The 16,439-nt window shown below is 45.5% G+C and overlaps 1 protein-coding gene across 3 annotated transcripts; it reads right to left on the reverse strand.

Moving 5' to 3' along the window:
• Nucleotides 1–9,435: 9,435 nt before the first annotated feature.
• On the reverse strand, nucleotides 9,436–15,730 carry MYCN (MYCN proto-oncogene, bHLH transcription factor). Of its 3 annotated transcripts, none has more exons than XM_086744490.1 (3): nucleotides 15,635–15,730; nucleotides 12,162–13,015; nucleotides 9,436–10,938 (listed from the first exon to the last, which is right to left on the reverse strand). In XM_086744490.1, the coding sequence occupies exons 2-3, from the start codon at nucleotides 12,907–12,909 to the stop codon at nucleotides 10,340–10,342; spliced, it is 1,347 nt and encodes a 448-aa protein (XP_086600616.1). In that variant the 5' UTR covers nucleotides 12,910–13,015; nucleotides 15,635–15,730; the 3' UTR covers nucleotides 9,436–10,339. The 3 variants fall into 3 exon arrangements, with proteins under 3 accessions (XP_086600616.1, XP_086600614.1, XP_086600615.1); XM_086744488.1 differs by lacking the exon at nucleotides 15,635–15,730 and adding an exon at nucleotides 14,310–14,449; XM_086744489.1 differs by lacking the exon at nucleotides 15,635–15,730 and adding an exon at nucleotides 13,186–13,411.
• Nucleotides 15,731–16,439: the final 709 nt, after the last annotated feature.

Here is a 16,439-nt window from a genome sequence, read left to right on the forward strand (position 1 = left end):
AAAAAATCAAAGACTTTTCTGGAGTGAGCTTGGATCTCCTGTCTGGAGTAAGCTTGGACTCCTAAACTGTGCACTCATCCCATCAGCAGCAATAGTACAGTGAGTACATCCCCTTGAAACACATATGGTTTGATGTTGTTGCAGTATGTTTGTGCACAAAGTAAATAAGATTAGGAACCCCTGTTCCAGTGTAAAATATAAATATGCACTATCATCAAGGTTTGAGGTTTAATTGAGATATTATTAGTTAGAGCTTCTCATTCACATAAATATGCTTCATTGTCGTGTGCATAGGTCATCAAATAGGACCAAGTGATATGCAGTCAGCCCTCAACAGTTACTATTCTTTTCTTTAACTATTCGTAAGAAATTTAGTCTCTGTATTCCTTCTGTTTCTTCATGCCTGTTAACATGCAGCTTGAATTTTGGTTAACACTTCTATGACCAGGCTCTCAAGAGTTCAAAAGCTGCGTCTTCGTTAAAGGACATACATAAGTGATAATACACACATTATAGGCTGAAGGCACTCTTATAAAATTGTAGAATGACATGGATCAGTATAGCAAGTATTTATCTCTAACATTTGCTACTAAACTTAATTTCAAAATTAAAGAGTTCTGATAAGAAATCAATTAGGCACCCAAGATTTGTTTTGTTTTATTGCCATTCTTTATAAAAAGTGAGAAAAAAACATTAATTTAATTTTTTTTCAGTAGGACAGACAGCCAAACACCTTACTCTTGACCACTTCTAATTGCTATTTATTTTCACTGGTGCTTGCATAACTAAAGCACCCAAGCACTGAATAGTGTCAACACCAGCAGCAGAAAAGAAAGGTGTAATTTTCTTTAACAAAGGAGTTCATGAGTAACTTAACAGCTCCTAGTTGATAGTGAATGCATATGCTTAAATTTCTCCAGAAGTATAACATTCAGTCTTTAAAAGGTACTACTGACAAAAGTGAAACAGTATTAATTAATATGCACTATTCTACCTATTTTATTCTAACTGCATGCTTGTGTTTTTATGAAGTAATTTTTCACAAACAAATGCCAGTGAGAAATTAGGACTCAAAAAATGGAAAAGAATATAAAATACAGCGTAATGTAACTTAACGTATCTAAAATTTTCATTTAGAAATCTTGGAAGGTCTTGAGTTCTCTATATACTCCTACTGAAGTTAACAGACTTATAGCCACTCAGCAAGTGTTCAGCAGCTCAAATGGGATCCTGTATTTTAGACTTAAATTAAAAAAAAAAAATACATTCGGAGAAATGTAGAAAATTCGGAGAAATGTAGAGAAATTCAGACTCGGAGAAAAGATGAGACTGCAAAGCAAAAAAGTTGTGACGCATTTAAGTGTTGAATGAAAGAAGGAATTGACATAGGGTCATATGGAACAGCTATTGAAGACGACAGGAGCTGTGAAAATAAATAATTTTTTAAAAGGAACAGAGAAATAAAGTTATAAGGACTACTGGAGTGAGGTTATAGAAACGGGTGAAGGGAAACACTGAAATAGTGAGTACTGTAAGAGGTCCAGTAACAGAAGTAGTTAATAGTGATTAAGTGAAAAGTTAATAGTTATTTTTTTTAAATGTTCATCTACTTTCTGTGGGTTTTTTTCTTTTACATTGAAAAGAATGTGATATGTGCTATCATTTAATTTAATGTAAAATGTTGTCAGTATATCAACATCTGAAATGTATCAACATGCCCCTTAAATGAGCTTTCTGTAGGTGTGAGAAGGAGAAAATAAGGGCCTGCCCACCATGCAATATGGTAACACGAGAAAAGTTTTAAGAAATTTTATCAGTAATGCAAGCAATTTTCTGGCAATGATGAATATTGCTATACATTGATGATAAACAGGAGATGTGAGAGGATAAAAAAAAAACCCTAAGGAAGCTAAGATTATGGAGATGATATTATAGAGAACAAAAGCAAAAGGATACAAGTTTTGCAGAAAATATTAACTAGATGGAACTGGGTTTAAAATTACTTGACTAGCTCAAGAAGAACCTTTAAGATGTGTAAGTGAAATAAAATGAGTGGAAGACAGGAGCAGTAGGACTCAATTTTCTTTTAGAGAAATGTTTCTAACAATAATTATTGAGGATGTGCCTCAAGAATGGTGACTGCGAACCCTGACCAAAATTAATGATTGTAGGAAAAAATGAGAAGCAAAAAAAACCCAGAAACACAGTTTACAGTACATTTTTTTATGACCAGGTTTCTAGATAAAATTGAATATGTTTGCATCCTTGTTAGATTTTATTTTACAGTAAGAAAACTCTTAATTAAGAGTACATGAAATTATAAAAGGATCAACTAAACATGTTCCAAATTTCTTAGAGTGAAGGAATATCAAGCATGAGCCTCTACACATCTCTTTAAATATAAAAAAAGCATTGCCATTTTCAGGAAAAGGCTGTTAGATAGCACCGTTCTCATTTTAGCACCTGATTTAGGAATCTAAATATTATTTTCTAGCTCTTTAGGACCATATTCACAGATGCTGTACAGGTGCCTAAACACCTTGTAGTTTCACAGGACAAACATTTATCCAAACCATTTGATATCAGGAAACTTTGTAGATTTGAGTATTACATGCTGTCACATCTATGTCTATGTTTAAATAATTGTGACTTTCTCAATCTTGTCAACTGTTCCTAACTCTAGAGTCTACCTGACTTTCCACTGTGTAAAGTGGACACAATACTGCTGAAGCTCTGAACATAATGAACTGCTCAGAGATTTACTTAGTGCAAGCCTTACTTAGGTATTTGTGAACTGAGACAGAGAACTCCAATCTCACCAGTAGTGCAAAATCCTGTAGACATGCTCTGATCACACATAAGACATTAACACCTTCTGAGTCTTTCCACATTACAGCTGGAAATAGCTGATGGGTAGGAAGACTGTATGATGCCCCCCCCGCCCCAAAAAAAAAAACCCAAAACAACCAGAAATTGCACGTGCTGCTTGCTAGGATAGTCATTTTGGAGATGACACCAAACTGAGTGGTGCAGTTGACACACCTGAGGGACAGGATGCCATCCAAGAGGGACCTTGACAGGCTGGAGAGGTGGGCCTATGTGAACTTCCTAAGGTTCAACAAGACCAAGTGTAAGGTCCCACGCGTGGGTCAGGGCAACCCCCAGTATCAATACAGGCTGGGGGATGAAGGGACTGAGAGCAGCCCCGAGGAGGACTTCGGGGTACTGGCGCATGAAAAGCTGGATGTGAGTCAGCAATGTGCACTTGCAGCCCAGAAAGCCAGCTGCAACCTGGGCTGCATCAAAAGAAGCGTGGCCAGAAGTCAAGGGAGGTGATTCTGCCCCTTCTACTCCGCTCTCGTGAGACTGCACCTGGAGTACTGCACCCAGCTCTGGAGCCCCCACCACAGGAAAGACACAGACCTCTTGGAGCGGGTCCAGAGGAGGGCAACAAAAATGATCAGAGAGCTGGAGCACCTCTCCTATGAAGACAGGCTGAGAGAGTTGGGGCTGTTCAGCCTGGAGAAGAGAAGGCTCCAGGGAGACCTTATTGCATCCTTTCAGTGCCAAAAAGGGGGCTTATAAGAAAGACGAGGATAAACTCTTCAGCAGGGCCTGTTGTGATAGGACAAGGGATAACGGTTTCAAAGTAAAAAAAAAGGTAAGATTTAGACTAGATATAAGGAAGAAATTTTTTACTCTGAGGGTAGTACAACACTGGAACAGGTTGCCCAGAGAGGTAGTGGATGCCCCATCCCTGGAAACATTCAAGGCCAGGTTGGATGAGGCTCTGAGCAACCTGATCTGGTTGGAGATGTCCCTGCTCCTTGCAGGGGGATTGGACTAGATGACCTTTGAAGGTCCCTTCCAACCCAACCATTCTGTGATTCTATGAGTCTGTAAAACATCCAGTATTAATTCCTGCTGTGGAACACCTGCAAGAATATACTCAAGCATGACCACTGGCTATTAGGTCTGGTTTCATTCTCTCGTTAGCATTATTATTTTCTTTAAATTTGTCGGGTAAATAATGAAGTCTTTCTCATTTGCATTTTTTTTTCTTTTTTATCCTTCACATTGCTCATACCAAATCAACCTTTATCTCACCACAACAATCCCCCACACAGTCTACAGATGAATTTCTACCTTAAAGACCCTGGCACATAACTCCAAGGATGTGAATATCACAGGCAGTGCAATTTCCTTTCTTTGACGTTTTTCCTTTCTGAACATCTGCCCCCAAAAGAATACTAATAAAGTGCCCGATCTAATGACAGATTTAGAAGACAGAGATAATTTCTAGACTAAAAAGCAAATTCATGATATTTCAAGGATATTTTAAGATTGATATTAGGAATTTAAAAGAATGAAATTATCTAAGTGGTTTTAAAAATGTTTTATGAGGATTCCCAGCTACTAGCCACCACTGAACTCTGCATATGATACTGGGTAGTTCCCTCATCTCCTACATAATAAATTGCAATATTAATTACATATTAAAATTAAATTCATTACAATATTAATTACAATGTAGTTACTGTAATGTAATTGTTTGCCTTGTATTGCACAAGAAGAAAGGTGTTTGCATACAGATACTAAAAATAGCAGTTGAAATAATATTCTGATTTGTTACACACATGCACTGCGCTGTTCTTTGAGGAAGTGAAACCTTTGAATGCTAAAACACTACGTAGTTATTTTTTACGGTGCTAGGAAGCAAAATGGAGATAAGTGAAATATTTTATTTAATTGCAACTAAAATGACTACATCAATTAAATTAACTATATATCCTACATTCATCCACTGTTTTATTCTAAGAAATAAATCTATTAATCTGCAGTTTTCTCCAAATCATTGCTTTAAATTTCATCTGGTAAGTAAGATCAGCTATGGAGCAAGCAACTTGTTGATGGTACCCAGCAGCAATAAAGACAACTATTCATGTTATCACCCCTTTTATGTTGTAATCACTCTTTCTCCACAGTACAGAGCAGTGTTTGGGTGCATTCCAGTAAAAGCCCAATGTAGATGCTCTGAACTGTCCTTTGGGAGCAGCCTGTGTCTCTCTGGTGACTACATAAGCAGAACTGGGAAGCTAAGCAGCTAGGTGCTTGAAACTGTGTAAAGCTTGTAATGCTTGTAGATTAGAAGGTGTAACTAAACAGATGTAGAAAACATGATTCATTCTACCTCTAATACAAAACTACACTCTATTTAGCTGTTAGACACTGTTCTTTTGGACAAGAGGTCTCTTGTCATAATTTTGTAATGATCGATACAGCAGCTCACAGGAACACAATCTAACTTCAGCTTCAGACAGACAACACAGAAGACAGTTCCTCTCCCTAACTGCATGCAGTATAGAAGATAGAAAGCAGATAGAAAGCAGTAAATACTTAAAGCAGACAAATGAGGTTGGGAAATTGGGACTACAGAATAAGAAAAAAGAAATAATCTTATTTCACTGCAAAATAACGTGTCCACTTATCTAAACAATGCCAGATGGAAGAACTATATCATGGCAAATGATATAGCTCACAAACAGAGCAGCTGTAATAGTACATATGGAGTCTAACAATGATTAGGCATATGAAATGTAACTCAACACTTCAGAGAGCAGTAACAAATGGTCATAATTTAGTTATAAGTCTGATAAAATTAAAGTCTGATAAGTCTACACACCCATCCATTTCATCATGGAGTTAAAATACTTGCCATTAATTGTATTTGCTTTGTAGGTAGGTACATTTTTTTTTTCCATTTCTGCATTATTTAGCTGAGCCATATTGTGATCAAAAATACAGGAAGCAAAATACCTTTTTTTGGTTTTCTTTTTCTTCAAAGTACCAAGTGGACAGTCTTGTTACTTTGTTAAAATACACATTTGGCTTCTTATAAGGTTCTTATAAGAAAGACGGGGAGAATCTTTTCAGTAGGGCCTGTTGTGATAGGACAAGGGATAATGGTTTTAAAATAGAAGGAAGCAGATTCAGACTGGACACAAGGAAAAAATTTTTTACACTGAGGGTGGTAGAACACTGGAACAGGTTGCCCAGAGAGGTGGTAGATGCCCCATCTCTGGAAACGTTCAAGGCCAGGTTGGACAGGGCTCTGCGCAACCTGATCTGGTTGGAGATGTCCCTGTTCCTTGCAGGGAAGTTGGACTAGATGACCTTTAAAGGTCCCTTCCAACCCAAATTACTCTATGATTCTATGATTTAAACCAGCCACAAGCCAGGAAATTCAGCCTTCAGAATGGGATCCTTTTAAAATAATTTTCTTGTAGCTTGGTTTATCAGTATACTTACCAGGAGCAAATGTGCCCTCTGCAAATTACACACATCATGAAATCTCAGGCAGTCCTGCCAAGACCGGGTGATAAGTTGCCATAACAGTAGCTTGAGATTTGAGAAATGCACTTTCCTTCGCACTCATGGCAACGGGTGACCTAGTGGTAATGACATCGTTAACACATTTCACCTTTTTAAGCTCTCCCGCTGGTGTTTTACTTATACTAGTTTATGGAGGAATCATTTCATTTTGGTGTTTCAAGTCTCTTGTGTTCTTAGTGGTATTTTTAAGAAAATAAACAGAAAAGTGGAAGGAGACCATCCTCTGGGATATGTGATTTGGCAGGAAGCCATCTGATTCCACCAGCAGATTCTATCTTACACGAAAAAGAACTTGGGGGTTTTAATAATAGAAAGGTAAGATTGCAATCAATCTAATTCAGTTTTCCCTTCAGGAATCAGCAATACCTGCTTTTTAATAAGCACTTATTAGGTACTTGCCACATTTTCTAACAGATTCTCCAGACAGATATGCTTGTATTTGTTATGTAAATGTAGGTATGTATATTTTTTAAAAAAGGAATAGTGTCTCAATTCATGGTTTGACTGAGTCCTTATGGACTCTGCACTCTAGATACACATGCAGAAGGATCTTTTGTTACTGCTGTTGCTATGTCTCTATGTCCTTTATGTACCCTTCCGGGTACTGATTCTTCAGAAAATATTACTAAATGAATTGTTTACCTTCTCTTTTCAAAAGCTATCTTTCCTACAGCTCTCAATTCTTTTTATCATGTAAATACAAAAGAATCAAAAGAGCACTATCTTCTATTTAACAACTGGAACTTAATAACATCCTAGAACTGAGGTTTTTGTTTATGAAAACATTTGTCCTTGACAACTTACTCCCTACAGCAACAATATGAAAACAAACCTATGAACTGCTGAAAATTATTTGAAATAAGAAAAAAAAAAAAAAAAGACAAACCCAAAGTACTGGTAGTACAGCACATAGCAGCGACCAGTACAGTATACAGGAGCATATCTGAACCCTGTGGGGCCAGATCCTATCTCCATTGACATCAGTTGAACGTTTATCACTGAATTCAAAAGGATCAGGCCAAGACTCCCACACTGAAAAAGAGGCTTTCAAATGGGATTTGTGCTGAATATCCAAACAAATCTGAGTATTTGACACCTTTATTATACTCTAAATGCTTGGATACCACAACAATACAAGGCAGAACTTGGTTGTCTCAAGAAGAGAATGAAGAAGTAATTACTGACTTCAACTACCTAACGGGAGGGAGGTTACAGAGACGAGGAGCCAGACTCTTCTGGGAGGTTAAATACAAGACAGGAGGCAATGGACAGGGGTTGCAACAAGGAAAATTCCAAATAGATAGTAGGAAAATTTGTATCAGTGATGGTAGTCAAAAATTGAAATGTTTTCTCCGGAAAGGCTGTGAATCTCCATCCTTGTAGACATTCAAAGCTTGGCTGCGTATGACCCTGAGCAACATGTTCTGAGTAGAAGATTTGGACCAGATGTTCTCCAGAAATGGAAAGGAAATCTCCATTCAATTTTGCATGTTCAGTCCTTAGACAGTACATTCCTACACTGTAGAGACACTGACAGATCATTCTGTGATTTATTTTTATTCAGAATATGATTTGCATCTGCTAGGAAAGTATTCGGCCAGTATACAGCTGTAACGTTTTTTTCTAAGTCCAACTGTAAACTCATGTTAAGAAGGATTTGTTGGAAGTCAAGCAGGCACAAGTTAGAAGGACAATACAACAGATGTTTGAAAAGCTTTCTTCAAGAGGACTCATGTCTTGTACCTTGTTTGAAAACAGTATGACAGCAGTTCAACAAAAATTTCTAATAAAATACGGTTTGAAATTTGTTTGTTTGTTGTAGCTAGTAAAATCACATGTAGCCTGTGACTGTCCACATCAATTGTCTCTACTTGGGCTTTGTCTTTCACTGGTTTTATACTGTACTGAGAAAGTAGAAGCAGCACAATCAAGTCCACATCAAGGGAAGGAAAAGGATGCTATTTATGGAATGATTGTGGTCCTCAAGCCTGAATTTAGAAGGCCAGTTCTTCAAATGGCATAATCTTGTGTAGGTCTAGATGAATCTAAACAGTGTTACACCAATTTGTGCCTGTTGAGGATCTGGATTTACTGCACTGTAAGATTAGCAAATACAATTCCAATGTTCCTGGTTCAGAAGCTGGCTGGGGCCCAAGAATGCATAGGCTATGAGTAAACCAACAAGCTACTGTAGGGCACAGACATATGGCACATATGGGGAAAGACGTCAGAAATACCTGCACAGACTAAAAAATAAAACAACTCCTTGGTCTCAACAAGCTTACCAAAATGACCAAACATATTTCACAGACTTGTTCCTGTCACACCAAATGCCATCACACCTCTTGAGACAACCACCTGCCAAGTTTCACTGTTCAGACTACATGCCATTTGACACATGCTTCATAGCTCCCCGTACCTCAGAACTGTATCTTCCCTGAGATTTTGAATTTATCACAAGTAGTAACGAACAGTATTTTCAGCTACAAACAAGAACATTAATTCTCCTACGCGATGATGGACCGCTTTAAGGATAAGCCTTTTGTAATGCAAATAAGAACAGCAATCAAATAAGATCTTTGTTTACTACAAATATTTTCTGTGCTGTAACAAAGTGTGCCTCCATCATTTACTTCTCCACTTCTCTACCGCACTGAGGCCAGTGCGGTAGCAGAAGGACACTAGCATTGTTTCTTATCTCTCACAGTTCTCTGCACACAGTGGATGTTCCAGAAGTCTTCATGAGACACAGGATTCTTTCGATTAATTGTGGTATGTTCAGTCCTCTGGGATGATCCCAGCATCACAAGAGACATCTGAAGTACGGAAAGAATAGAACAATTGTTCTTACTACAATTACTTTTTAACCAGCAATGGAAATGTCCTGCCTAGACGACTTTTCGTAGACCATCACCTATAGTTTCAGGGTTCAAGTCCCCAGGACATGGGACCCTGCTTTTGTACTTCATGAACATTGTGAAGTTAAAAATTTTATTTAAAAGAACTTCATTTAAAAGAAAAATAGTAAATGGCACATCATGTAATTGCTATTTATTTTCATAAACATGAGGTATTTCAAAGTGCTATAAGACGCAGCACTAAATGTACATCGTTGGAAGAAATTAAACACAGAACTTTGCAGTTACCCAGTTCTATGCACCAAACATTAACAAATACATTAACTGGAAGAAACAGGCTAGGAAAAGGCATATATAGTAAATTTCTTTACAAAAGTTTCTTAGTTCAAAAAAGTGATAAAGTAATATCTACTCAAAACTTTCACAACTCATTTTCATACGAAAATATAAGTATCAAATTTAGTTATGTATCAGCATCATACTAAAGTATACAGGCAATGTAAGAATTAGTACAGTACATAACAGAGATTAACAATATATTTGTATACAAAAACATGCTCCTCAAACATTGAGGTATTACAGTACTTAGGTATGAACTTCCAGTCTAATACTGGTAGCAAAAGCCACCTCTCATAACCCAAGACATGTACAAAAGGCAAGTGTGTAGATGGTATTTACAGAAAATTCCCACAGGGTTACAAATGCCAACCCCTAAAGTAACATCTGTTAGAACATAAGCACCATAAAACTTAGGAATGAACGTTTCAAAACTCAACTAGATGTCATCAGCAGCTCCAAATGCTCACAACAATTTAAAAAAAAAAAATCCCCACCATCTACAGTTCTTAAGGAGAAAAACAAAGGCAGTCCATTGTTTGGTAGTCTTGCAATAAACTCCTTGCAAGAACCTCCATTTGCTCCGTACCCGGATAATATAGTTTGTAGATTACTTCAGGGACTGGATTGAAAGTAAAACCAACATTCTTAACGTCAAAAAACACAATTTTTTTTTTTTTAAAGAATCAAAAATGTGCAAAGTGGCAACGACTGTCCTGGTCAGCCAAAAAAAAAACACCAAAAAAAAAAGTTTAGCAAGTCCGCTTGTACTCTATTTTCTTTAGCAATTGTTGTTGTCTGGCTTGCAATTTTTCCTTTTCTAGCAATAACTTCTGCTCTTCTGCCTGAAGAGAATGGACATATTCAGTGGCTTTTTTCAAGATCACAACTTTTGCAGCTTTCTCATTTTTAACCAGTTCTGGAACATGGTCCCTTAATGTGAGGAAACTTGACCGTAGATCATTACGCCGTTGACGCTCCAGGATATTATGGTTGCGTCGACGTTCACTATCCTCTGAATCTGAGTTTCGAGGACTTGAACTCTTAGACTTTGGTTGGATTGTGGGTTTTACTGGACGGGGCACCTCGGTTTTTAACTTTTTCTGCGGTGGAGCATCTTCACTCTCCATGTACGGAGAAGGAGCGGCATAATTATGCTGCTGGTGAATTGGTGCACAACGCTTTAAAATCAGTTCATTCTGCTGTGTCCTGACTGATGGAAAAGTGGTATTTTTAGGACGCACTGTAATAGTAAGGGTGGTAACAGCCTTGTTGGAGGAGGAGCGTCTTTTCTCCACTGTCACAACATCTATTTCTTCTTCTTCATCCTCTTCCTCCTCATCTTCATCATCTTCAGATAAAAGAAAATGGAGCGTTAAATAGATGTTATTCTCACAGAAAATACCCCGAACAAGTATCAACCCAGATGTATTTATTGCCAAAATATGTACAGTAAAAGCAGCAATGAAATAACTGATGTCAAAAACAGGGTGTGCCCACCATCTGTAGTTAGATATAGATCTGGAAAAGTATGTAATATACATGAAATGACTGAAGAACAGTGATTTCTGAAAGTTTAATAAGCTTAATGAGGTTTTTTTTTTAAAAAAAACCCAGTTCTAATTTTCAATCAAAGTGGGGCTACCACCCACATAAACTCAGCGGCAGAAAAGAGTTTTTCAACAGCATGTACGTATTTTGAATGGAATGGTAGAGCTGGGATACAAAAGGGATGCACAGTGCCACAACGCAGCCCTGGCTTGGTAGCAAAGCAGCCAGAAAACGAAACAATCGCTGGGTTTGTTCTGAGGCAGAAGGTGAAGCTGCTCCAGCCGGGGACCCTTTAAGCCAGCGCTTGGTGCACTGCCAAGAAGACAGCTGTTGGAAGTGCTTCCTCACCCAAAGCTGTCAAACCAGACATTAAAGGGACAGCAGGCTTCCAAACCCGGGGCAGATCACCGAGTTTATGGCGACGGTCATACGGACCAGCTCATCCGTCAGCCCAAAGGGACTTCTCTCCAGGCACGGACAGGAGGTGTTTCTGGGCATTTTAGGTTCTGTCAGGGCAAGGGCAAGCGCTGCTCTGGGGAGGGGGGTCACCAGCCTGCTCCAGCCTTCCCAAATCACGCCTGATGGCACAAACGCTCATCCCCCACGACCCCCGTCCCCAGGGTGACAGTGGCAGCCCGCTCTGCTCACCAGCCCCCCCGCCACGCCCCCCCACCCTCCAGCACAGCCGGAGGGAGCCAGCCGTAGGGGGCAGGAGAAGGTAAGGAAGCCCCGGGCGGGTCCCAGCCCCACGGGCTGGGCACGTTGCCCGCAGGGGCTCCTGCCCCGCTCTCCCAGGCCCGCTGCTGCTGGGACAGGAGGCCGGGAGCCAGCTGCCCCCCGCTGCGGGAGCCCCGCCGCTGCCGTCACGTCTGCTGCCGCCTGCCGGCCGGCCCGCACCCCGCATCGCCCCGCACCGCCCCGCCGGGGACCGGATCACGGCGCAGCCGCCCCCGCCCGGCCCGGCCCCCGGGGCAGCGCCACCACCTCCCGCCCCGGCCCGCACCGCGTACCGCCAGCGCTTACCTGAGTCGCTGAGGGTGTCGTCCCCGGAGCTGCTGCTGGCCCGGTTGTCCCCGGCGGGGCGCGGCGGGCGGCCACCCCGCGGAGCCCCGCCGCCCGCCGTCACCGCCGCCCCGGCGCGGCCCGCCGCCACCTCCCGCTTGTTGACGGGGAAGGGGAAGACCACGGCCGGGTCCACGCACTCGGGCACGGCGCCACCCAGCTCCGCCCGGCCGCTGGCGGCGGCAGCGGCGGCGGCGGGGCTGCCCGCGGCGGCGGCGGTGGCTCCCGGGGGGGGCGGCGGGGCGGCGGCGGGCGCCTTGCCCTGCAGCTTCTCGCTGACCGCCCGCTCCAGCTTCTCGCGGGCGGAGAAGCCGCTCCACATGCAGTCCTGGATGATGATGGAGTTGAGGTTGTTGGTCACGCCGAGGCCCGTCTCGAAGAAGTCGCCTCCGTCCGAACCCCCCCACAGGTCGGCCTCGGGGGGCAGCAGGAGCAGCTCGGACGCCCAGTCCAGGGGGTCGGCGGGGCGGCAGCCCCCCAGGGCCGCTCCTCCCCACGGCACCGGGGCTCCCCCCGGGGGGTGCTCCTGGAGCCCGGCCCGGCTGGGAGACAAGGGAGGGGTGGGCAACAGCTCAAACTTTTTCCAGATGTCCTCCCCTGGGGGAGCAGAGTCCGGCCCGCACAAATAAAAATCATCTTCGTCCGGGTAGAAACAGGGCTGCAAAGAGTCGAACTCGAGGTCTGTGTTTTTACTGACCATTCCTGGCATCACGGGTCTCTTCTTCCTGATCCCCGGGTCGGGCGATGGTTTTAAGGACAGGTTTTACGGGTATTTCCACCAAGGGAAAGAAGAGAGGTTCTCCCAAGACCTGAAACTAAACCAAAAAAAAAAAAATCCACAATTAAAACACGAAGAAACAAACAGACACGAATGTGACTTCCTTCCTCTTAGCCGAAGGAAAAAAAATAATAATCCCATCTTTATCAACAGCAAGAAAGAGGGAGCCTTTTTGCAAGTTCAGGAAAAAAAAAGCATCTCGCACACCTTTGCTCCCCACTCAGGACACCGGGAGGAAGGCTCTCAGGTCGCGCTGCCAGACACAGGGCTCTCCGCCTCCCCCGGCTCTCCGGGGGGACGCGGCACCGGCCGGCGCGGTTCGGCAGAGCACCGCGGTGCTCCCGCACATAGCACTCGCCTCCTCCCCCCGCACCGCTTCAAACGCTCGGAACGGCGGAGGAACTGTAGACAGATGCAAGGCTTTGATACCGTAATCTCTCCAGAAAGCCCTCTTTAATATGCCAGCAAAAGTCGAGGAAGTTTACTCCTTTTGTCATCTGCGAGGCAGTGCAGAGGGGAGAGAGAAGGATGCAAAAAAGGGGGCGGAGGGGCTCTTTGCAACTTCGCAAATCGCCAGTTCATTCACTCAAAGCGAGCCGGAGAAATCCGCACAAAACACAAGGGGGTGGGGGGGTGAGGGGGACAGGAGGAGGAGGGGAAATCCAGCAGCAACAGAAATTATCGACCTTATGTAATAATCTCACTCACAAAAATGTATTAAAACCACCCCGGCGCCTCCAACAAAGCCTCCTGATTTGCCAAGAAGGTACGGGAAGTTTTTCTCCCCCTTTTCCCAGCTGAAGACAAGAGCAGCGGAGAGGCTGCAAGGACAACAACTTCGCGCATTTCACCACTTCATGCAACCCAGCCCCCTGCACGCACACCGGCTCTGCAGCCCGCTCACTTCCCGAAAATGCACGCTGCCGCCCTTACCTCGGCCGGACCCCCCACTCACTAGCCACGACCAGTCAACCACAGCCCCATTCCTCTTCCGAGACCTCAGTTGCATCAGACATTAAAAAAAAAAAAAAAAAAAAAAAAGACTTTAAGTCCAAAGGAGACATTCAGCGTCTCCCTTCAGCTCGGTTAAGGTAACGCGAAGGAAAATCGTTCTGTTGGGTTCACAGCAGCTGACGCTGAGACGGAGACCAAAAACGGCAAAAAAAAAAAAAAAAATCCACTAAAAGCCTTATGATGAAATGCAAAGAAACGAGCCCGGCTCAGCTGCTCTCCCCCTGCCCCGCCCCCTGATCACTTCCAGTATTGTACATTTTTCTACTCGTGAAATACATTAAACCGTTAAAAATGCAAAGCAGTAAAGAGGCACCTACAAAACCCAGGCGATCTCAACGCGACAGCTCCAAAATAAAACCAAAATATCCTCCAGGATTTTCTTCTGCTCAATGAAAAACCCATTCACGCGCTGCCATGCCCCTGCGCTTCCTTCCCCTTCCCATCCTCCCCAGTTCAGCAACTCAAACGCGATGTGGAATTGTATTTATTTGATTGGGTTTTTGTCCTCCTGCTTATTACAGCCCAGACCCTGCAGCTTCCTCTTCTTACCTCCTTGGTGATGGTGGTGGGTGTTGCAAGGGGGAGGAGTGGCGATGGGGTGGGGGGTGGGGGGGAAGGGGAAAGGAAAAAAAGGCAAAAAAAAAAAAAAAAAAAGCAGATGATCTTGTATGTTGCACTTTACTGAGCGCCAGCCCGCCCGGCCCCCGCGGCTGGCCCGAGCCTCCGCATTCACCCTGTGCTTGCAGACAGATGACTGTCACTGCCTGGCTTTGAAGCTGCTGGATATTATTAACCCCCCGAAAAAGGCATTAAAAAAAAAAAAAAAAAAAAGGGAGAAAAAAAAAAAGCTGACACACCCGGGGAGGGGAGCATTAAAAAAAAAAATAAATAAAAGAGGAAAGCGCGAGCAGCCTAACCCCACCCCCCTGATTTCCATACAAGCAGGGAGGTGCCTGGCATTTGGCGCCAAAAGCCCCATTCGCTCTTTATTCTCCGCCAGCAGAACGAGGTCCCGCTCCCGCGGCAAGAGCGGCGGGGGCGGGCCGGGGAGGGCGACCGGCCGCCGCGGGGGGCCGGGGCCGCTCCCCCCCCCGCGGAGCACGCCGCGGCCCGCGGTCCCTTTGTGTCGCCCCCCCACCACCCACCCCGCTCCACCCCAGCCCCCCAGCTCGGGGGAAACGTCGCCTCCGGGCCGCCATCTCCCGCGGAAACACCCGGGGCAATAAAAAAATAAAAATTAAAAAAAAAAAAAAAAGCATAAAGGAAGTGGCTGGACGGGGGAGTCGCTTCGGCTCTGGGCTTTGTAAATAATTCGCAATAACCGCCCTGCGGTGACCGCCTCCCCTCGGGCAAGCGGGGCTGGCACGCCGGCGCCGCTCCTCGGGCTGCCCCGGGCGCGGCCGCCGGGGTGTGGGCCCTAGGGCGGGCCGCCCGCCAGGCCCGCGCTCCCCCGCGCACTCCTCTCCGCCGCGGCGCGGCGCGGCGCGGCCCGGCCCCGCACGCCCCGGGACACGGGCACTCGGCGGGAGCCGCCGCGGCCCCGCCGTCCCGCTGCCGACGGCGACACCTTGCGGAGGGCCGGCGGAGGCGGCGGTGCTCGCCCGGCGCCTCCACGCGTTATCCCCGGCGGCGCGGCACCCACCGCTCTCTCGCCTCCTTTCCCCGCGGGCGCGGGGGCCGCGGCGGCGCCGGCCGCGGGACCGGGACGCGGCGGAACAGGAGCGCGGCGCTCTCCTCGGCGGTGCGCGGCAGCAGCGGGTACGATCCCGACCCCGATCCGGCCGCCGCTCGGGGCGGCGCCTCCTCGCTCATAGGCTGCAGGTTGAGGCGGGGACTTCGGGCGTCGCTCGCAGGAAGGCTGGTGGCGGCGAGCGGCCGCTTTGTGTGAGGCGGCGGGGCTGGCGGGGCGCCGCCTCCCCCCGCGACCAGCCTCGGCCGGCGCTGGGGGGCGAGCCTGGGGTCTTCAAAAGCGGCGGCACCGGGAGGCATGGCGGGGAGAGGGGGAGCTGGGCGTCGATGGAAGTGGCTGTTCCTCCTGACAGGGGAGAGTAAACCCCGAGGGAGGCAGGGTTCGTCCGTGTGCCCCTTGATCGAGTCCCCTTCGAGGGGTTGTGGGCCGCCCGTGTCAGGAGGTCCTGGCCTGCCTCTGCTCTCGGCCTCCATGTTGCAGGTCACTGGCCAAGGCTAAGACCTTCAGTGTCGTCAGGCAGCCTTGAAAATTGGCTAGTGTGCCCGGTGTGGTCCTGCAGCCGGCTGGGGTCCAGGGTAGCAGCAGGACTGGCCACCCCTGAGCAGGCCTGGCTGCAGCACACGGCTGCTGGAGGTGACAAGATGGCGGTGGCTGTCCTGCCTCAGCTCCCCGTGGGGGACAGGCTGGTTGGGTTGGCTGACTGGAGGTGACAAGTGCTTTGAAATGGCCCCAGCCAGGGCAGTGAGCCTCTGCTACA

Source organism: Chlamydotis macqueenii, chromosome 3 (assembly GCF_036417535.1).
Source record: "Chlamydotis macqueenii isolate bChlMac1 chromosome 3, bChlMac1.mat, whole genome shotgun sequence".
NCBI classification, from domain to species: Eukaryota; Metazoa; Chordata; class Aves; order Otidiformes; family Otididae; genus Chlamydotis; species Chlamydotis macqueenii.